We start from the raw sequence: 24,037 nt of genomic DNA, 5'->3' as shown, positions 1-24,037 counted from the left end.
AATAGAAATTATTTCTTGACCTTGACAGAGCAATCCAAGCTCTTACAAACAGTTGCTTTTGACACTGAAAAGTCCTCTATGCAGCTGTCTTGGATATGATGTTCTACAGTACAAAAAAAGTCTTGACTAGTCATATAAGCCTCATGAACTTCACCACTGTAACTTCCAGCAGATATGAGTGTGATTCAGGGAACTCATTCTCACAAGAGATGAAAATGACCAGAACTTAAATATCAATTTTCCAGCCTAACTTTTCATTATCAATAGCTCTTTGCATAAACTCATACCAACTTCTCTTTTTCCTCTAAAATTTACAGCAGTTATTAAAGTGGATACTTGTATTTTTGGAAACAATGTGGAAGAGGAGAGAGATTTTGCATCAGTGCAGATAGATGGCATGTGCTATTGAGGCCATCGTCAAAATACACATATAAAAGGGTTATATATATAGCTGAATTTTCTACTTAGATGTTCTGTTACTGTATGGTTTGATGTAATTATCTGGGTTTATTACAACCAAAAAACCCTATCATGCCTAAGAATAAGATTTGTATTATGGATAAGCATTTTGGCCTAAAATGCAGCTCATCTGCGAGCCTGTGTTTTTTCAGTCTCACAGCACGGATCTTGGCCACTTGCGTTAACAGAGTAACTCACTGGAGTATAGGGACTGGAAATTGTAATCCAGGGATATCAAGTTCAGCTCCAGGCTCTGAAGTTTGCCTTGGTACTAGTTACTTCCAGTTCACTGGTAAGTGAACTCCTGAGCCCTCTCAGGCAGCAATGTCCTGACTAGAAACATGAGTGCAGACAACTTGAACAAAATGGAGCTTTATTTGCATTGCATTTTCTGAAAAATGTTACACATTTTTTTACTAAATGTGTTTCAAATACTGTGCTATTCTAAACACCTAATTAACACTGCATGTTATTAGTTTAGTTTTTGGCTTAAACCCTTGCAGACTAGATGATAAAAAAATTATTAATCTATAAAATAGCTCAGAAGGGTTTTTTTTATGGACTTCCTAAAATGAATACTTTGTATTTTGTTTCAAGTATGCATATTCATCTCAAGTGGTTCTGCTCAGTAAGTAGAACACATGTTGTGTGTAACATTATTTAATAGATTTCTGTCTTCTGTGTTTATTTTTTTCTGATGGCTATCAATACATGTAATATTTTTCTTGGAACAGAAAAAGATGTAATAACAAACTATTTTGGCAGACCGTAAGTTGTTTGCTACTAGAACAAGGATTTTAGAAAACTCCTCTGTATAACCTTGAAAAGTTTATACATTGAGGCAAAAGTTGTGACCTTTACATAGATTATTGTGCCCAAGAGGAAACAAAAGTGAAATTATTTCAGTACATAAGGCTTAGGAATTGGCAAAAGGCTTGTGCTTTTTATGCATCAGTGAGACTGGTAAGCGAATAATCATACAAACAAAGGCTGTAGATTATAAGGAAGCCACAAAACTGAATGTAACCTAAAATAAACTTGAAGTTCAGCATAGATAATATGCTTTAAATGAAGAATGCAATGCTTGGCAAAATTAAAAGGCAAGCAAAGTCTCAGAGATTCTATGTATTATTGATGGAAATGGACCAGACTACCAACTACCAATTATATACTGTTGTCAATGTAAAACGTTGAACTGTGCCAGGTTTTCAGATTTCCAAATTTTGTTCTCAACTTCATTCAGCTCTTTCTTATTAGTAACTTGTGTCCTGCCCCATTCAACAAAGAACAGTCAACAGTGAACTCTTTTTGAACCAGTGAGAAGGCAGAGGAAGCCACTTACCCTGCCTCACAAATGCCTGTTAGGGCAATGATGACCCTCATGTCCTTCTTGTGGAGGCCAGAGGCACGACCCCTCTCACTGCTCTGCTACAGGCCAGAAGGTTCTGTACGCATGTGGGAGAGAAGAGCTGAAAACGAGAGAAAAATATGCAACTGCTATGTCCTGAGGGCAGCGTGTAGATTCAGAATTGAACTCAAGTGACAAGAGCAGGTAGATTAGAAAAATGACACATAAGCAAAATGAAATAATCCTTCTTTCCCTCTGTTTGGAAAAGGGTCAGTGGCAATTGAGAGCTCAAGGCAGCATTTTGGTACACAGAAGAAGAGGCATGCCTCCAGTCTCCTGTCTTTCTGATGGAGGGAGGGAGCTGCCTGTTTGTTCCTACAACTCCTCTATGGTATAATGTAAAATATATTCTTAGGGGAGTTTTCCTGAAAAAACAAAGCAAATCCCAACAATTCTTGCCATATGTGTGGCTCTCCATGGTAAATAATATTGTTTGAGATAATTTTTAACTGAGTCAGTGTGGTAACATTTGTTTTGGTAAAAGCCTCTGACACTTCTGATGAATTAATTTTGTATCATTAATTTATATCTGAACTATATAAAGGATATATTTCTGCACTAAGAAAGTTGGTCTCCCAGATTTAGTGTTTTCCAGGAAGTTATTCTTTATTCTATCTTAGGCTTCATGGGTGTTTTTGAATAAACTTATCTCAAGAATCTCTGGAAGGATAATTCTAAAGAAAATAAAATCTCTTTTGCACTTTTAATTTTTTGGGTTGGTATACCATTTCAATGTTTCATAGAAAATGCTTGTGTCTGCTCAGGGAGCTAAATAAACTGCTTAAACTAGATTCACAGTTTTTAGATTGCTAAAATTTATGGTCTCTATTAGCAAAATTAGGTGAGTTGAATTTCATGCTAAGAATTTAAAGATCAGTGTTCAGACCACTTTAAATCACAAGGATAAAAACAAAAGAGAAGTCAAAGTTCTTTTTGTTTTCTCTTTGTATTTGAATCTCTTACAATACGGTATGACACATTTTCCAGCAATGACAGGAGCTAAAAAATTCTAACTTTTTACGATGAAAATTTAATTTCCCATGACTTCATTTACCTTCAGAAATAGGGGCTTTGAGAAAAAACTGCCATTACAGAACATGAAATGAGTCTTTAACTTTGGTCATAGTGAGACAGTTTTAACTATCATGTATGGAGATTTGATTATTGTGGGCTCAGAAATGTAAATGAAGTAGTATGCCTGAAGGAATCATTGCAGTTCTGTATGCACATGGCAGCTGACTATGAATGTGCTCCTAGTCCACTGGCAAAGGAAGGTAAAGTGTGTGTGTATATTAAACTACTGTCCCTGGATTTTACACCTAAGGTAGTCCTTTACCTTACATTTGGCATGAGATGGCAGTACCTATATAATGATGTGAAAAGCTTAAATGATTTATAATAACTTGTTAAGCTGAGGTAACTTTTTATGGGCTTGCACCCAGTGCTTGAAAGGTGATCGAAAAAATATTTTAGAATCATTATTCTGTGCAGTATTGTTGGGTAAATGAAGATAAGCTATATCAGGAGAAGATATTTGCATCTGTCTGGTGGAATTAGGTAAAAGTAGACTTGGAAGAATAAACTAGATTTTTTTTTTTTTCCCTGGTATTAACCAGTTTATTGTCTAGTGCCATGGGCTCTTGTATCACTCAGCCCATGCTTCCTACTGTTGTATTTGCAGCTAACAACTGGTCACATCCTAAAGCAAAGATACTTCTCTTTGTAACAGCTGAACTTTGTGCTGCATGTTATCAGTGTTGGGCCTCCACCTAGAGTTTAGTTATAATGAAAAAGAAGTAATAATTGAATGTTACACTGCAGGAGCGTCATAAACTAAATGTATTTGCTTTACTACAGTATTTCTCTCTGATTTGTCTTTTGAAATTGATTGCAATTTAGTGATTGCAAAGTATTTGTGGGCTTAAATAAAACAACTGTTAATGATCTCTTCTCTTCTGCAGAAAATTACATCAGCAGTTTGAAATGTATAAGGAGCAAGTGAAGAAGATGGGTGAAGAATCACAGCAGCAGCAGGAGCAGAAGGGTGATGCCCCAACCTGTGGTATCTGCCACAAAACAAAATTTGCTGATGGCTGTGGCCATAACTGTTCATATTGCCAAACAAAATTCTGTGCGCGCTGTGGAGGAAGAGTGTCTTTACGATCAAATAAGGTATGGAGTTATGAAATTTTAATACAAGCTTCTCCTAAACTCAGTATCTCTTATTCATTACTTATGCATCCAAATCACATCGCTACTGGAACAGATTTCCTTTAAGGAGGTAATGATACCTACTTTAGGGGCTTTTAAGACATCTGTCCTCATTTAAAATAATTTCCATTTGCAGATGGATTTGTGACTATGGCTTTTAAGTCAATACATGCCACATTTCTACTAACAGACTCATCAAAGTACAATTCTTTGATTGGAGGATTGAATCTTTGTACTGGAGACAGGGAGGTATATCCTGTGATCTAGTGATGCTAATGTGGAGAGCCTGATTATTACAAGTTAGAGCAAGGATTTGTTTCTTTTCTGCGTGCCCAGGCTCTTCTGTATAAGATTATAGTAAAATTAGAGTTAGAACAGTATGTACAACATATTACGGAGTTTTAAAATGTTTATTATCTATTATACACATGCACATATATTATGTGTATGTACATATAAATATGCATACATATGTCAAAATAGTTTTAGGAAAAAATTAAATGCACTAACAATATAAAGTTACAGCTAGTATAATGGTGTCTATTGTATAACAACAGGTCAAACAGCAATCTGAATTTTTAAAAAGTTTGATCACAGAGTAAAAAATTCAGCACAACTGAGGTAATCACAGAAAACAGTTCTGAAATCAGTTTATTCAACATTTTAGATAAAGCATCCATATCTGTTACACATCTTTCTCAGATTCTGACAGCTACTTGTAGAATATTCATGACAATACTCAAGACATCTTATGCTAATCTTTTGTGGAAACGCATATTTTAAAAATCAATACAATAATGTAATAATTTAATTTTTATTAATAGAATAATTTTCCAGTATAATTTATTTCCATAAATCTATTTTTTTTCTGTAATATGTTCATTGCAAATACCATGCAATCTACAAATATTATCTTAATCTTTTGGAATGTAGGAGGCAATGCTATAAACATTATATATTTCTTTGTCCAAGATTATTTAAGCCTACTTTTCAATGGACTCAAGTTTTTGTTTGACAGAGTATAAAATAATCTGCTGTTTCCTGATGATTAAAGTAACTGAGAATATATTTAAATCTCTCAAACTGCCTTGGATTTTGTTAAGGTAATTTTAAAATTTTGTCTTCAGTAAGCTCACATATTTTTATTGGTTTTTTGTAACTAACTAAATCATGTTGCCAGTAATAAGAGACAATAATTTCTGTATTAGTTTCATCTGATTATAAAAGGCAATCAGGACAGATATTTGAGCCATTATATCTATGTACTTAGAAACATAGAAAAAGCGCATTAGGAGGAAGGCTTCATCTCCTAATGAAACGTTCTGATACATCATTTAGACCGTCCTTGGGACAGATCATGTGAACTTGGCAGATATTTGTCTGAAGTCTCTTGACAGATTTCCAGTGAGATTCTTCCACACCCTCTTAGGTCATTTGTTCCACTGCTTCACCATCCTCACCATAGAAAGCTTTTCTTACTGTCTAACCTAAATTTGTCTTTCTGTAAGCCAACTTCTCCATTCAGTATTATGAATCTGTTCTGCAACTCTTCTCAGCCGGCATTTTTTCTCCTACTGTTGATAGTTTAGTGCGATAAATAAGCTTTTCTGTCTCTCATTGATTTCTGTTCTAGATAATTTATGAATATGCTGGACAGAGCATCTCTAGACAGATCCCCTGTGAGGCTTCACTGGTGATACCTCTCCCATAAAAAACCCTGACCATTTATTCCTGTTCTTTTCTTCTTGTCTTTTCATCAATTAAGTTTTCTCATGGATCAGTTTATTCCTATTCCATGACACCTGACATTCTTTAAAAGGCTGGAAGCCCAGTTCAGCAGTATGAACAAATCCCATTTACTTACTTTCTCTGTGACTCCTTGAAGGAATTCTAATACATGTAACAGACACAAATTCCCTTTACTAAAGCCATTCTGACTTTTCCACATTTTGTCATAATTTATTCATACGCTTGTTAATTTAATTCTCTATTTTAGTTTCTGCAAATCTGTCCGATGTGGACATCAGACTCACTTGTCTATTATTCAGTTGATCTAATGCTGAAATTCCTTAGAAATTAATAAATTGGCATCATATTTGCCACCTTCTATTCTTATTGTCATTGAAAGACTCTGTATTGCAGTTAATAGTTAGATATTTTAGACTTGAGATGTTTTATGCTGAATATCATCTGATTTTACAAATTTGTTACTGGTTTTTCTGTTGCCTCACTTCTCTTTCTGAAATAATCACTTTGAAGTATATCCTCTGGTTCATTCTGCATAAAATAATATTGTAGAGTAAGTATCTCTAGTCACAGTGAACATGAACACAAAAGATGTAATTCAGCCACAGACTGTGGTAGTCTCCTATTTATGATCTCTTTTATGCCTATTCACATTATTCCATGAAAATTATTTTTGGTCTACCAGAATTTACCAGAATTCATTCTTTTCTGTTTTCCTTAATGGATACAACCTCAGCTTCTTGAAGGATGACTTCTAATAACTTCCTGTTTTAATTGTGCTAAATTTTCTTTGGTCTTTGTAGACGTTTTTTTGACAGGTGATATATCTCTGCTTTGGACCTTATATAAGTTGATTCTTAAACTGTCTGAAATGTTCTTTGATGGAGCTGTTTGATCTGTTCGTGATCTTTTTCATAATAGCAATTTCCAAGCCAAATTCATGCCATTTACACCAGATTCTGCTAGTTTAGTAGTTTAGTTAAATAGTTTAGTACAGACCAGTGTTAGCAGCATGCATCTCAGAAGATGTAAATTTGCCAAGAACACTTCTCTTTCAAAGGTCACGAGGAGGACTACTGCTTACAGGGTTCATGGTCATGAGTAGGAGCAGAGCATGGAAATATTTGACTGTTGTCAGAGCATTAGATTAGGATTCTCAGAATGATTGGCTGACTTATACCTTTTTCAGTTTAGTTACAGTGCCTGAAATATAAGCGTTAACATTCAGCTCAGGTTGTACAAAAATTATCATTATGTGGGAGTTCCTTCTAGATCAAACAAATAAAACTGATCATGGTGGTACTGCTGCTTCTGTACTGCTTATTGTCTTAGTGAATGGAGTATTCAGTCAGGACGGGGGCTTAAATTTCATTGGAGTAAGGGACCTTGAACTGTCATCTTTTATTATTTCAGTTTTAATCACTCTGAAATTGTTCATAAACATAAATCATATGACAGCAAGCAGTAGTTCTTAGTAGTATAGGTACCACTGATATACAAAATATACTACTGTTCTTTTTGAAATATATATTGGTTTATATAGGGAAATGCACACTGAATGAGGCAGTAGACAGCATAATGAGGTTTATGCAGCTGAGAAATTTACATGATAAAATATTGGACAAATACAGCTTCTAGATAGATACAACTTTGTATGCAGTGAATATAAATTCCAACAGCTCAGAATGCCAATTCAGTAAACCAACATCTCACTTGTAGAAAAAGAAAACAATACCTGTCTGAAAACTTATTTGATGCATGCTTAATACCTTCTTTCAGGGTGTTTGGCAACTTGCTATCACTTGCAGCCACTGAAACATCCTTCTCTCTTTGCCTTTGAACATCAAAAGTGGGAGATTTAAGGTTGTTTTATAGGACCCAGCAGCTGTGTGCGAAACACATAAGGTATAAGTAGGGAACTTCTCTCAGCTCCCTCTGGTTCTGTGAAAGCCTTGCATTCTGACTATTCTCTGGGGCTATGTTTGATTTTCAGAAAGCCATCAAGTTCTCTTTGTTGAATGATTCTAACTGCAGGACTTGCAGTGTGACCATCCATATGGAGTCACAAAATGAAATTTTAGCATGCTTGTCCATTTCATTCTGCTGATAATTGGCAAGCACCAAAGAATTAGCCTGTCACAATCAGGATTTCTAAGTCACTAGGATTTGGGATAAACTCAATAAATTCCTATCGCACACAAATAAGTTGGTCCTTAGGAAACATGGTTTGATTCTGCATTTCCCTAGAAAAGACATGTGACATTACAAACTTGAGGAAAGGATATCTCTAAACTAGGTGTGTGGGGTTTTTTTCTTTTCAGTTTAGTCCATGTAGCGCCTGTAAAATCTGATAACCTACAACTGTATTCATCTTTCTGGAGAATCTCAGTACAAGTATCTCTGAAAGAAAGGAGAGTCAGCTGCTAAATTATTCCAAAGACAATCTCTTATTTAGAAGTTGTAAATTCACAACCGGAGGCTGTAAAAATTATCCTTCTAATTAGGATGAATTTCACATCTCAGTCTCTCTATGAATAGAATAGAGTTTGTATTATCAAATACATTAAAGACTTCAATCTGAAATCTGGTCCTGGTTGTATGAAAACAGTGTTAATGCCTTAGTGAACATCTATGATTGTTAAGGCATCTCTAAACAATGATTAGCTCCATTTTATTTGAGGTGATCAGCCTCTATTCTTTTGAAAGTTATACCCAAACTTATCAGGACTACAGTTCAGCTAGTCTACATCATGGTCCTTAGTACCATTCCCCCTCCTTCCCCAAATCGGATTTGGCTGCCTGTGCTCATGGGGAGCTCTGATGTGGTGCAGCTATGACCTGGGATCAGGCTTAGGGAAAGAGCTGTGGGAGAAGGGGCTGCAATGAGCCCTCCTGGGGCCTCCACCCCATCGCCTGGGAGCTGTTTTCAGCTCAGGCACTCAACCTTGGTCCCTGCCTGAGCCATGCTGCTGCCTGTCCGGGTCCCTCGCTGACCTGAATCTGTAGGCTTGGCTTCCTGGCTGTTCTCAGCTCTGCCTCATCACCGTGCACCTGCTGGGGACCTGGATTCTTTGTTGACCCTAGTTACAGTCCTGGGCCCTACCCTGCTCCCCTTGCACGTGTGCTGTGGGACACAACCCTGCAGGTGGGGGCATGACTTGCTCCTGGCCCTGGTCAAGGTGCTGACTCTGCTTGTGCCTGGACAGTATAGAAGTAGTGCGTTGTCCCAGCAAAACACTTCTTCAAATTGCTGCATTTAATACTAAGAGTGAAAGCCTTGCCACAACAATAATTTTGAACTGGGAGATGTTGCTCCTTTCCAGCCTGTAAACTTTTCTTGCAGACCGATGGCTAGCATAGCTAATATTCAGAATCTGCATTTATGTATTGACACCTCGGGTTCTCTTGATTCTTCAAAAGAATCCTGTGGTTTTAATACAAACTATGTGGATATGATAATTCCCTTCAAATGACAACTACACAAACGATTGCTGTTATTAATTTTATTTATTTGAAACTATTTTCATTTGGTAGCTGTTTTGAATCTCATTAAACAGCAGATGATGGTCTCAATTTCAACAGAGGCTAGGCATGTTTGAACTCTTCACACTATTTCAAAGCTTTCAAAAACCTTAGAGATTATTATGAACCTGACACAATGAAGAACTAATAATTTTGAACAAACTGATAATTTTAGGCACTTAAAGTGAAAAAATATTGTCTTGAAGAGTGGCTTTGGCTCAGGCAGTCAGATGCCAGATTGACCTTCTAACAGATTTTTTTAAAAAATAATAAGGTGTAACTATTGAGTCATTCTAGATTTATTTTGAGTATGGGATGGAATTCCAGTCATTTTGCTGACATTTCTGTGTGTCTGAATATTCAAGGCCTTGCCCCATAAAACTGATACTAAAATATACTTGCATTTTCTTGTGGAACAAATACCACCGAAGTCTCACCGATTCATTGCTTTTTTAGCATCCGTTCTTTGAGAACTGAACTGAATAATTTCTTAAATGTCTTTGCTATTGAAATGACTGACTAGACTGTCTCTCATATGGTCAGTCATGTCACTACTTACATTGTACTGCTATGAACTCAAGAATGTTTGACAGCAATGTGGGAGAGGCAGCTGAGAAGCTGGAGGTAGTCTTAGGTGTCTAGTAAAGCGTGATGGCTTGTCTTGAACTTCACGTACGTTTATATTTCATAGCCTGTTTCTGAAAAGAGACTCTTCATCATGGAGGTTATTCAAGATAGTTAGATTGTGTGAACCAAGTCTTGATTACTATTATGATCACAGTGTGAATGACAGGATTTGGAGTCTTAACTGCCCTTTCAAAGCCATCAATTTTTGGAATTACTGCTTTGTGTTGGAAAGCTTACACTTACATGGTGAAGTGTTTGACACTCTTCATTACGCCATTAACTTCTAAGACAAATCTTTCAGCTTCTTTTTATATATAATTTATAAATATGTGTATATATACTACTTCAATTGTTGCTTAAGTGGTGTTTGTACTTTGGGATATCATTTGAGCTAATAGAGAGTGAGATTTCTCTACTGATAATATCTTTGATACATGAGAATTACTAATTAGCCATGATTTTCACTAATGTAGTCTGAGGTTTAAGGAAATGTGAGTTGGTATGTTCTCCTTGCTTACAATCTTAGGGTGCATTTAGTATGTATTTTATCTTTTCTGTGATTAAAGTTAAATTTGTTTTCTTGGAAACTCTTGATTTGAACACAAATTAAGATTTGGCAAAATGACAGAGTGATGGAACAGAACAGTATTATCAGATCAATATTTATAAGCCAGGAGTTTCTAACATTAGAACCTTGTGGCACAAGAGTAGGTATTAGAAAAACTGTCTCAAAACTCTAAACTGTCCTCTTTAAAATATATATGAGTGTTGTAGCGAGAGTTTGTTTCTGTCTTTTAATTTTTTCATTTCTGACTCGTCCCTATTACTGGTTTGTATGTATACTCCATTATGTTGTCATCTGACTTTTGCTTTTTTTTGTATGAATTTACATTTCTTCTTGTGTATTATTGTTTTACTCCTCATAAGCATTTTAACAATCCTCGTATCTTAGGTGAAAACTACTGGGTGAAAATAAATTAGAACATAATTCATAGCATGAAGAGATGCAGATCATCTGTGTGTTTGCAGAAGACTGTTAGAATAACAAATAGGTAAAATTTTCTATAACTTATGGTTTGGCTAGACTGGAATACTATGTTAGAACAGCATAAGAGTAGTCAGGACAATGGATAAATTATATCAATAATTGTTTTTGGAATAGAGATAAAATAGGGAAAGAAATCCATATGAATGACAAAACAGAATGTTTAAATATACGTAGGTGTATTGTATGTAGGAGAAAGTTATTTCAAAAGGTTATTATAGCTAGATTTTCTTCATGAGTGAGAAAAAAGTATCATAGAATAACTGGGTTGGAAAGGACCGCTGGAGGTCATCTCTTCCAACCTTTTGCTCAAAGAATGTTGAATTACATGAGTTTGAGACTTCAAGGATGGAGATTCAGCAACCACTCTGAGCAACCTGTTCCAGTGCTTGACCACTCTCATGATTAAAAAAAATAGAAGAAAAATTTTTTATGTCTAGTCTGAATTTCCCATGTTCCAACTTTTATTTGTTTCCTTTTGTCCCATGCTTCAATGTGTATCTTTGAGGAGAATACTATGCATACTACTACTTGTCATCAAATGACCAATCTATGGGTCTTGTGTAGTGAAAATTATAATGAAATAGAACAACTTCTGAGCATTTTCTTGAAATATTATGGGCCTTATTTATAGTCTGTTTTAAAATTTCAGGGATAGTGGTGCAGTGCAGAATATGAAAAACAGAAGGTAAAACTGAAGAAATTAAGACATTAAGGACTGTGTTAGAAATGAGCAATTCTGCTTTCAAGAATAGTCAGCCTAGGCAGGTAGAACAGTAAGCTAAGCTATATGATAAAAAAAATCAAGTAATAAAGATACTTTTAATCTCAAAATTTGTTTTCTTAAGGATCTTGCCCCTTTTAAAACTTCGTATAAGTTTTTAACCTCTTCTACTTAATACTTACATTTTTCATTCATTATCAATTGTTTTAAAGATGTTCCCATTTTCTAGCTTGAAATATCACTATGTCTGTTTCCCATTTATTAGTGAAATCTGCTACCTTTACTTTTTTTCAGTTTACTGTATTTTAAATCTTTATCTTTGTCATGTGCTATTTTACCTACTATGTCTTGTTCAACTTTATTTAATTTTCTCAAGTTATTTTGTTTTAAAATTTTATTCTTAATTGCTGTCTGCATCCTTAAAGTGGGGAGCTGGACTATTCTGACTTAATTGCTCTTCTGTGCTGTTACTTAACCCTTCCTGCGGCTGCGAGACATTCACTGAGAAAGCAATCTAATCAGGCATTTATGATTTAAAAAATTTCTTAGCCTCTGTGCTAAAAATACCTGCTTATGGATTATGCTCCTTTTGCATAGTAGAGTGTATTTCTTCAGAGGTGAGGATGAGAAATTGAGGCACTAGGTGTTTCCATTCAAAATATCTATGAGCAACTATTGCCACTCTTATTGCAGTGGGACAGGAAGCCCTGCTAGAAAAGTAGCAGAGCACCTGATGCTGTGCAGATAAAGAAGTCTCTGCACACAGAGTGATAATACTTCGAAGTCCTGTGATTTAGATCGCTTTCAATGATGTTTCCTACTTATATAACTGAGAATCCCTCCTACTTATATAACTGAGAATCCCACTAAAACCTGTAGCATCTTTGAAAATACTTCAATCTTTTACCACCGTACATAGGATCATAGAACATACTGGGTCAGATAGAACCTATGGAGGTTATCTAGACCAATCTCCTGCTCCAAGCAGGATTAACTTCAAAGTTAGACCAGGTTTTCAGGACCTTGTCCAATTGAGTTGTAAAAATCTCCAGGGATGGAGAATCCATAACCTCTATGGGCAACCTCTTTCAGTGCTTAACCACTCTTGTGGTTTTGTTTTTTTTCTTATATCCAATCCCTTGATTGTTGCATTTCGTCCATTAGCTGTGCATCTTCAAGAACATTCTGCCTTTGTCTTCCCTATAGCTCACCTATAAGTAGTTGAGGAATGCAAGTAATTCCGCTTTTCCCGCACCCTTCCCTACCCAAGCATTCTTTTGGCCTAACAAGCCTATCTCCCTCAGCTTCTCCTTGTATATTGTGTGCTCTAGTGCCCTGACTGTCTCGATTGGCCTCTGTTGTATTCCCTCCTGTTTGTTTGTATCTCTAGAATTGGGGGGAACCTAAAACTTCTATAAGAGCGCAGGAGCACAAAGTTACATGTCATATAGGTATCTGAACAACAAAGCTATAAAATGAGTTGTCACCCTTTCTTGCTGAGCAGTGTATTTCCAACACGGCTTAGTGCTTAACTGCATGCCTAGATTTAGTTTCTGTCTTGGCATGTGAAATCAAGGTACCAGAAAAAAATCGTCATTCATCATTCACAAAAATGGGAAATAGTTTTGACTGAATGCATTTTGAAAATTTTTGTTTTCTAAAGTGTTATTTCATTTAAAATTTTAGACAGCTAAAAAGACAATTCCTTCAAGGACAATAATAATCAATGGGAAAGTTTGCATTTAATATTTATGGGTATGAAAAAGAAAGTATAAATAATATAGATCTGATATGACATGCAGTAAACACTTGTGACAAATTCTGTCTCCTTATGCTTTAAAACTCTAGAATTTTAAAGACCTGTTGAGTGATTAACATGCAGTTATGCCATTATGCATACCCTATAGCTGGCTGTAGTAAGCAAACATTCTTCATTTCACTGAACTCTTTGTAAGTGCAAAGGGTTGATGCATGCTAATCATTTGCAATAGTGGGGTCCAAGGCATGTAGAACTAAATTCTGCATCCTTTATATGAGATGCCCCATTTGTTTTATTAAGGTAATTAAGACATGACTCCCAAATAATTTTTATGAAAATAATTTTCTTCGTGCAATTTTTTTTTACAAATATTTTCTTTGATATATTAAATCATCTCAATTTCACCCATGAAAGGATTAAGAAAATTATTAAAATGACATATTTTTCACTAGATTTTCTTCACCGCTAGGGGAAATAAGAAAGATCTATATTGATTCCTTTGATATTTGTTTGTTTATTTTACTAACAAATACTACTGCTTGCTTTCAAAATGAAAGTGACTCTTTCCTTCTTTGTCTTTTTTCTGTCCTTTCTTTCTTGCTTTCGTGGATATGAACTCCAGGAGGACAAAGTGGTTAGAGCCTTTTTTCTGTCTAAAGTTCTTTTATGGGTAGACTTATTTCCTGGCCTACATTTGCTTTCATTTACACAGGTGTAATTCCTGCTGAAGGCAAGGGGAGTTACTGTCATTAAAATGAAAGCAATGTTTGGCATGAGAGGCTTACCTGTTTTTCAGATAACTTACTAATAATCTGTGAGTTGTTGTGAACATTATGCATGATATTCCTCTCTGTTTGCAGCTTTTGTGAGCATGACTCTACTTTTCCTTTAGTTTTGCAATATGATATGTGCACGGTTTAAAAAAAATATTAAATAGGTAATTGTCTTATAGGTGTTACTCTTACAAAAATACAAATTAATTTTATCAAAGTAGCAAAAGTTATTAAAATATTTTTGCACCCTGTGGTAGTGATGTTTGTATCATTGATATGTATGCACTCAACATTTTAGCTTGTAACTTTTTTTTAGCATGGTAGTTCAGTTTTGGTTTTTAATGACAATACAATTAGATACCAGTAAACGTTAAGAAAACATATTTATTCTAAACATTTAGGAATATGCCAGCAATGTCATAGTTATCCAATAATATATAAATTATTTTGTAAATTAAATGGTATGTAGGTATTCCGAAAATGTAGTGCACATATTGTATTGAGCGTAATGTTGAAATAATGTTAGATGTTATGCATGTCAGTGACACTGTCTTTGTCTTGCTAATATTACACCTACAGTAAATATTTTAATCTGATTTTATTTTAACTATGTTTAGAAAAGGTAGTATAAAGCTGAATTTGAGAATAAGCCTGGATATATTTCAAAATTTTACCAAATTAAATGTGATGTTTTTTTTTTTTTAAAATAACAGAATTGAGAAAACTACCTGAGCTAGTGTAAATCTGCTCTTCCATGAAGATCTCTAGTGTATTCTAAAGAATTGCAATTGCAAAAGCAACTTGCCCTGTAGTGCTTGGCAAGTGAGTTCCTATATTACATTGACTAAAGAAATAGCGTACATATGCATCTAGTGAATGTATACACAGCAAAGGCTTTTACTACAATAAATGTAATTTTTTTCTTACTGAGAGCAATGTCAAGGCTCACATTGAATTCACGCCTGTGTTTCATAAATACATTGCTCCATGTAAAAGTTGTAAGCCATCTGCTGTTGTTACCATTTAGGATATGTTTTTACTAGTGGGCAAGCAATCTTTGTGGTGGGCCACATCCTGGTCCCCCAGTCTGTTAGAGGGTTACGTAGTTTTCTTTTGGCCTGCATCATCAGAGTTTTTTGCAATTAAAAGGCTGTGAACTCATAGAAACCATGAAGTAACACCAGTTGCTAGAATACAGAGGTAGTTTTAGAGTACAAAAGGCAGATGAATAAAAGAAACAATTTTCTCCTTGAAGAATTTACCCTTTCAGTATAATCTTGTGAGTAACTGATGCATGCTAGCAGTATTCCCACAGTCAATCCACTAATGTCTATAAGGTACTCATCTATATTGTAGCAGTATCAAATGCTAAATTTGTTTGGGGGGCAAAAAAAAGTGTAAAGGAGGTCACAGTAATAAGGTTATATGATTATCTAGTTTTACCATGTACATGTGTTAAGGAGGGAAGGGACAGGAATTCCTCTAGCTAATCAACTAGTTAGATTTTTCCATAAATAATGACTGTGCCTCAAGTTGCTCTTGGTAATATCTGTTTCTGCTGATTCATAATAGATGTTTTGGAAGTTATGAAGGCAGAAAGAACAATAAGTATTTTAAGTCAAATTTTTCTCAACTACAAACATTGTGAAGTAGGGACAGCAGTGGTAGTCATCTTGCTATTTTAGTGCTAACAGTAAGGTCAAAAACCCTGATGTATTGTATGCAGGCACCCTCAAAACAGATACTTCAATATAAATAGGATTTTTTAATTTTGTGTGATAAAGCATTTACCAGTAGGTTAACCCACTTAGAGAATCCTTACTAGTACTGGTTATCCTTCATTTCCCAGTGTTAGCATACCAGAGAAGGTGTGAATTCCAGTATTTCTTAAGAAGCTTGTTCTGTATTTTGTAACTATAGAATGGCAAATTCAATCTAGAGTGCTCCTAGATAAAGCGATAGATACTTGGTGATTGTCAGTGGCATGTTGACCAAATTAAACAGTACGGATTTGGAAAATGAGGTGTATTCAAAGCATCAGGTCTGTGAAGAGTTAGAGAGTAGAAAGACAGTATGTCCCCTGTAGAAATCTTGTCACATCTTTTGATAAAGATTAAGATTGTAAGGAAAAGGTGGGACAGCACATGCTGTTGAATTATTGGGACGATCATATGCCAGTCTCCTGGTGCTATTTATGGTGGTGGGGAATGGAGTTGGACATGAATTTTGACTGTGTTGTAATGTTGTAGTTGGACCATTAAACATGTACAGAAAGGAACTTATATTATATACTAATACCACTTTGGAGTATAAAGGTCACTGTGCCTTTTTCCACAGAAAACGTGGGAATGACTAGTGAATGTCCCAGTTCTTCATTAGTCTGGTATCACAGTATATAAAGAAGTCCTTTTGCAAAATGGAGGCCCAAATGTGCCAGAAAGGAATAATTTATGTTAAGTTATAAAAGAGTAAGATCACCTCTGAGAAGAAAACAATTGGCTTTTTAAATTGAAAAATAGTGTGATCAGTGAATTTTTTCCATCTTCTGTATTTTTTTTTTTCTTTAAATAACAAAGGTACATTTTAAAAGATATCCTGCATTTGTGTCACTATTATTTAATCAAAATGTGACTATGAGGTGGCAGAATGCTCTTTGAGAAACCAGAGTCGATTAAGGCAGACTGAATTTAAGTTTATTTCAAAAAATAAAGATTCGCAGGATCATCTTCCTTTTACTTAGATTTTGACAATTATATTTCTAACCAAATAACTTTATTAAAATGAGCAACACCATTAGCTAGAGTAGTGAAATTGTACGGCTATGTCATTGAAAATCATGGAAGGTGTGATTAAAAAGATGAGGAACTAAGAAGTGCAATACAGTTGGTGTAAAAACATATCTTCATTGCAAAGAGTAGGAAATGAAGAAGTAGTAGAATATTTTAATTTTGACTGAATGTTTTCCTGAATTTAAATGAAATTATATACTACATACCTTTTCTTGGAGGCAGTGTCTTTAAAGTAATCACTGATATTTCTGGAGAAAACAAATGAGGAAGCAACCTAATATAGGAAGTTTTTGGAAACAGTTGGCAGGAGAAAACATGGTTCCTTCTGATTTAGCTTCTTTCACTTGCTGGTCATGATCTGGCTTTTGAAACTTTGATAAAATTCCTGTACAGTGTTTAGTTATGGACATTCAAGGTTTAGATACATAAATTCTTGTTTTTCAAGTGCTCGTTTTCAAGTGACAAGTTTTAAAGTGACATGAAATGGGCAATTCAGTGGCTTGGCCTTTGGAGGTACTGATCCTTTCTCTGTCCTTTCATCTCTTTTAGTGGGTTCAGGAAGTTCTTTTTAGGGAAACTGTTTTAAACTTCTACAGGTAAATCAAAGCCTTCAACAGAACTGTAAAGGATAAACCTGAGGAGCAATGCCAGGGAACTTCCTCCTTGTTCTGTATTTATTTCCTGTGCAAGTGGATAAAACATTTGACACTTTTCTTGAAATAAGTCTTCTTAACCTTGTAATGTTACGCATTTTGAAATACTTAAGATGCAGACAAATAGCTTGTCTTTAAAAATCAAGTCTTCAGCCTTCACCAATCTTAAGAACCTGCAGTATTTTTTTTTATAAAGTCATCTCAAAGACTCTTCTAAGCAAATTCAAAATCAGATATATTTACTGAGTAGTTTCCTAGGTTAATTTCCCTAATAACTTGACTGACTTTGGAGTTTTATTTGAACTTTAATAATTTAATCAAAGTTCAATAATTTTTGAGATTCCTAGACAGAGTTCAGACAATGGCAGTTATTTTTAGCAAATTAGTCTCATAAAAAAATTCCATATAAAATTACATTAGAAAAGATGAAAAGCAATTATAATAGGGCATTATTGTCTCTTCCTTTGTCTTACTGCAGTTAAAACTTCCTATTCCCCAGTTTTCCTTCACCATGTTCCAGAGTAATGAATATTATTATGCCAGTTAGGAGAGATCAAGGTAGTGGTGAGAATGCTTCCTGTAATTTTGTGGAAATTTCACTGTTAAACTAGGGAGAAGGTTTTTCTCATTTTAATTCTGCCGTTCTGAACAAGTCCTGGGCCCTGACAAAAATACTATTGTTTCTAAACCATCTGTGTTGCAGGTCTGTACCTCCACAGTACCCTACAACTTTCTCACCTGGAATTGCACAAATGTGACAACTATTCATAGAAACCATAGGTTACTCCTCCTGCCACTGCCTTCTTGCTGTTGGAAAATATCTCTTTGGGTAAACTCTTACCCTATTCTTGACACTTGACTCAGACTGACTTTGTGTCTGAGTCTCATCAAGCTTTTCATGGGCTGTATATTCTCTAAAGGATGTGGGTTTTTTAACAAAGAAATATGTTAATTTCCAGATTATTGAAATTTGGAAAAAACCTTTTTTTACAGAGACTTGCAAAAACAGTAGAATATTTCCTAGACTTACCTCTGACAAAAGCCTCCTGCACCAGCTATTATTTAGGATTGTTTTCTGAGATATCTTTCTGCTGCAGAAAGCTTAATGATTTTCCTCAGCTCTTGAGTATTGTCTTTCAGATTGGGATCTCTAAAAGTAATTTGGAGAGTTGGCAACTTAGACCTTCCTGTCTTGGGCCACTTGTCCTGGGCTGTTCTCTGATCCTATTTCTCATGTATCCATTTGTCTAAGCTGCTCTCCTTTATCTTGCTGTGTTCAGAGCTCACTCTTGTTTCCTTCATCACTACAGAATGCACCTCCAGTAGCAGAAGGTGCTTTTAATGAACATGGCACTGAAAGCCCGCAGTTTTTCTGTCTTCTGTTTCTTGGAGTTGGATTGCAAAACATAAATAAAATGGTCTGTAAATATATTTAAATACTAAGTTACTTCTTTTCTCTCTGTCAAAATTGTTCTGATTGCACAGTCAAATCATGTTCTCTAGTCAAAAATATGTTACCTAGCTTTCCGTTTTCACTATTTTCAAGGCTGTCACAATGTGACATGTGATAGAATGTAGTCAGTATACATACACCTTATTAAAGTTGCAAATTTAAACTTGCCTGAAATCTTGATGAAGACTAAACAGTAAATGCATCATACTGATGGTTAAATTGACATACAAATGTTTTCCCTAAATTAGATCTCTTCCCATGTGTTGTTAACTTTGACTGCCTGACTGCCATACTAAGATATACTCTGTGTTGGCCATCACAGTCAAGGAACGGAGATTACACTCCAACTTGTTGTAGTCCAACTTTGAACTACCTTTTGTGAGCTGCTGGAGAAGTTGGGAGGCATGGGGAAGGAATGAGGGGTCGTTCTTTCTTTTCTTTTTCCTCACCACAGTGACCTTTGGCCCATTTCCTCAGGCACAGATCAATGGCACGCCCTCCACAGTGCTCAAGGAAAGGGGGATGTGGTCCTAGGAACTGCCAGTCTGCTTTTCTGGCTTTTCTTGTATTTGAAAGTTAATTGGAAAATAACACAACTTCTTGACACAATGTAGCTTCAGAGTGGTCTTAACTAGTTCAATCTAATGACTACATGGGGTTTTACATATCTATGTAGTGAGACTTTGCTTTTGTTAGCAAGCTTGAAGAACACACAGCTGTGTTTCTTGCTTAAGAACAAACAGAAAACTAACTAGAAGAGTAAGTAAGTCTGAAAATCTTTTTACATTCATATACGTACTTCCTTGATATTAAATGAGCCAGGGTTTAAGTGCCCAAAAGCTTGTATAATTTTTTCACCTACAACAGTCAGTGTAAAAAGATACTAGTTCCTCCTGTAAATATTTTCCTGTACATGTACACTATGGTGTTGTAATGTTGCAGTATAGAAATTAGAAGTAGTTTGTTTGCTTTTAGATGGTACTGAATTTCTGAAAAGCATTAAAGTTGATTTAGGGGTGGAATTAGAGGAGCTGGCTTTCATTTTGCTAACTATTTCTCCTATCCTGATAGCACTAGAAATTTATCTTTTCATTTCAAATCATGCAAAATAGATAAATTTTCCATTTAATTTCTTCTTCAAGCTATCCTAACATAATCTTATCTTAAAATGTGTATGGAAACAGTATAATAATAATAATATATACTTATCACATCAATAAATTTTCACTTTCATTTTTGTTCAAATTAATAAAGCTATTTGCAATTCTGGAACCAGGAGATGAAACAGTTCTTGAGCAGTAAGTTATATTTGTCACCTGTTGCAATATTCAGAAACCATATCATGTGCTATTAAGTTCCAGGTGTAGACCTTTATCGAAGGTAGCTCAGCAAATTCCTTGTTTCAGTCCCAGGTGTGTAACAGCACACCTAGGACTCTTTGGACACAGTTAGGTATTATGGCACAGCAGGGGATGGTATAAATGTTTAATTACCTAGACTCAGCTTCAGTGGCTGGAAACCAGCACCTATATATATAAATAATGAAGACATTGCTACTAACAGAGTAAAGCAGCAAACCTCCCACAGTGTGGTTTTTTGTGTGGGTTTTTCCCCCCCCCCCCCCCTCAACTGTTAGAGCTTTATTTAGCTAGTGTCTTCAAGGAACAGTTTATTGATAGGTTGAGGAATTAAATGAAAAAGGCCTTGCACGTGGGTTAATATTGTCTGTTTGCTATTTGGATCTGCTGTGTGAAAAAAGGAATTTGTATGGCAAATATATCAAATATTGGATGCACGGGCAAGACAATTATTCAGCATAGCATGAGTGATTTTATGTAAGACAACTTCAGCAGATATTGGACTTCAGTGCATTCATGGAGAAATTTAAATAAATATGAGAAATACTGTGTTTAAACAAGATGTCATCTATGAAGTATAAATAGGAAGGTATTTGAAAATTAAAAATTCCTTGGTTTGAATTATTATAAAGATGCCTTCATTCAGCATCAAGGAGATCTACGGAAAAGCCTGGATTTCAGGTAGCTAATTCAATTTCAGTCAATTGATGTATGCTAATATTTGTATTTTTTTGAGAATTAGTTTCATGTAGTTCACAAGTCTTTCTTATCATTTTAGATCTGCAAGAAATAAAATACCTAAGCCTTGTAAACCAAATACATAAAAAAATTAACAGGAGTTCTGTTTGATGTTGGGGATAATATACTTTCACAAAATAAACCCCTAGAGTGTTTTTATACTGGTAGAATCGTAGATGTATCTTTATTAACTGAAGTTAGAATCTTAGTTGTTTAGTTTACTATGTACACAGGTACACCTCCCATTTATCTTTAAAAGTTTAAACTTCTTGGGCAGTGTTAATCGCTAGTGTTCATTTAACCTGTTCATCTTTCAGTTTCAGTGTAATTGCTACATAACTTCAGAGTCATGACCTGGTTAATTAAGGTGTTCTTGCTCTCAAATACTTGGTCACGTGATTATGAAAGATGATCTTTATTGTTGTTAACGATTTGGATTCCTTACAGTTCTAGGCAGGGAATGTATAGTATCTTTCCAAGAGATTAGAATAGTTTTACCTCTACATTGAAGTAGGGTTCAAAAGCTTTTTTCTCTGATGTGTACAATTGCCTAGTTGTCTGTTAACATTCAGTATTAATTCCTTTTTAAACTATAACACCATGATAATTATTTATAGATATGGGGTTTTATATATGTTCTTAGATATATTTATTTTTACTGTTTTTACTTTGTACATGGGAAGGAAATTCCTATTAATCTGCTTTAAATTATTTTTTAGTTTTATCTAATCCTGGTTTTGCTTCTTTTTGTCATGGACATCATTGGGAGAGGCCGAAGAAAACTTTCACTATAGTGGATGTCTGGCCTCAGTCATTTGGGAAGAACATAATTGTTTGCATTGTTATTAACGTATAAGTTTTGTAGCAAAAAGTGAAAATCGGCTCACAATTTAGCCTACAGAAGCAGAGACCAATCTCAAGTGCTCAATAAAAATGTCTAAAAACATCACTTTTTATTCAAGAGAAAATGCTTTATTATTATGGACCATGTGGCAAAAAGGTTTTTTTGTGATAATCTATGTTTCTGAACTGTTTCAGATTAATATGATTATTTTCATTTTAGAGCTTCTTCATGTATTTATAAGAGATTTTGAAATAAAATAGCTATGACCCTGCAACACTAGACTTCTGTAATTTTATTGTGCCAAAAGCTTAACAAAATACAGTAAATACATTTTGCATTGTGAATAGGATTCTGATACTTCTATTGAAGCTGTGCCACAAATTTTAAATTCAATTTTAAGTAATAACGAATCCAAGCCTATTAGGTTTTTCCTTTTCCTGTAACTTTTAGCTTTTATTAACATTATTTATTAATCTTTCCTTCTCATGTTCAGTACAACACTACCAGCACAGATTATCTGAGGATTATTTAAGGAAAACCTAGTGTAAATGAAACCTTTTGTGGTGAATGGAGCAAAATCCAGTTGGCGGCCGGTCACAAGCGGAGTCCCCCAGGGCTCAGTTTTGGGGCCGGTCTTGTTTAATATATTTATTGATGATCTGGATGAGGGGATTGAGTGCTCCCTCAGTAAGTTTGCAGACGACACTAAGTTGGGTGGGTGTGTTGATCTGCTTGAGGGTAGGAAGGCTCTGCAGAGGGATCTGGACAGGCTGGATCGATGGGCTGAGGCTAATTGTATGAGGTTCAACAAGGCCAAGTGCCGGGTCCTGCCCTTGAGTCACAGCAACCCCATGCAATGCCACAGGCTTGGGGACAAGTGGCTGGAAAGCTTCCCCGCAGAAAAGGACCTGGGGGTGTTGATTGACAGCCGGCTGAAGATGAGCCAGCAGTGTGCCCAGGTGGCCAAGAAGGCCAACGGCATCCTGGCCTGTATCAGAAATGGTGTGGCCAGCAGGAGCAGGGAAGTGATCGTGCCCATGGACTCGGCGCTAGTGAGGCTGCACCTCAAATACTGTGTTCAGTTTTGGGCCCCTCACTCCAAGAAGGACATTGAGGTGCTGGAGCGTGTCCAGAGAAGGGCGACGAAGCTGGTTAAGGGTCTGGAGCACAAATCCTGTGAGGAGCGGCTGAGGGAACTGTGGTTGTTCAGTCTGGAGAAGAGGAGGCTGAGGGAGACCTCATCGCTCTCTACAACTACCTGAAAGGGGGTTGCAGAAAGGTGGGTGTTGGTCTCTTCTCCCAAGTGATGAGTGACAGGACAAGAGGAAATGGCCTCAAGTTGCGCCAGGGGAGGTTTAGGCTGGATATTAGGAAAGATTTCTTTACTGAGAGAGTGGTGAAGCATTGGAACAGGCTGCCCAGGGAGGTGGTGGAGTCACCATCCCTGGAGGTGTTCAAGGAACGTGTGGACATGGCATTGTGGGACATGGTTTAATGGGCATGGTGGTGTTGGGTTGATGGTTGGACTTGATGATCTTACAGGTCTTTTCCAACCTTAGTGATTCTGTGATTCTGTGATTTTCAGTAAAGCTAAGAAGACATGATCCTTGTTTTCAGTGATTTTTAAATAGGTATACTTTCATTTACTGGTTACCATTCAGATCAGCATAGGTTCTGTTAGTTGAAGCCTCCTATAGACCATAGGTGACATGCTGAACAAAGAAGACTGTGAACTAACTGGGTCCTTTAATGATAAAGAAAGATCCAGGCCTTAACATAAATGTATTGTTTTGGCTCTGTGGAACACATCTGTGAAGTGTGTGTCCCTCAGAAATGATCTGCTGCAATATAATTTTCATAAAACTTCATTGATCAATCACTATTTCAGATCTTTGTGACACCTTTGTGAAAAAATGTTCCTAAATAAA

General features: G+C 35.7%; 1 protein-coding gene across 25 annotated transcripts in view; it reads left to right on the top strand.

Moving 5' to 3' along the window:
• RIMS2 (regulating synaptic membrane exocytosis 2) overlaps window positions 1–24,037 on the top strand; it is a 488,690-nt gene that overhangs the window by 87,111 nt on the left and 377,542 nt on the right. For 13 of the 25 annotated variants that reach the window (XM_059815838.1, XM_059815822.1, XM_059815849.1 and 10 more), the window contains 2 exons: window positions 3,829–4,039; window positions 14,124–14,135. In XM_059815838.1, coding sequence (XP_059671821.1) covers window positions 3,829–4,039; window positions 14,124–14,135 — 223 coding nt within the window. The remainder of the gene's footprint in view (window positions 1–3,828; window positions 4,040–14,123; window positions 14,136–24,037) is intronic. The other 12 variants (XM_059815848.1, XM_059815828.1, XM_059815837.1 and 9 more) reach the window with 1 other exon arrangement.

Source organism: Gavia stellata, chromosome 3 (genome assembly GCF_030936135.1).
Source record: "Gavia stellata isolate bGavSte3 chromosome 3, bGavSte3.hap2, whole genome shotgun sequence".
NCBI classification, from domain to species: domain Eukaryota; kingdom Metazoa; phylum Chordata; class Aves; order Gaviiformes; family Gaviidae; genus Gavia; species Gavia stellata.
Note: the sequence above shows the minus strand (reverse complement) of the source record. Positions and strands in the feature narration are given on the sequence as shown.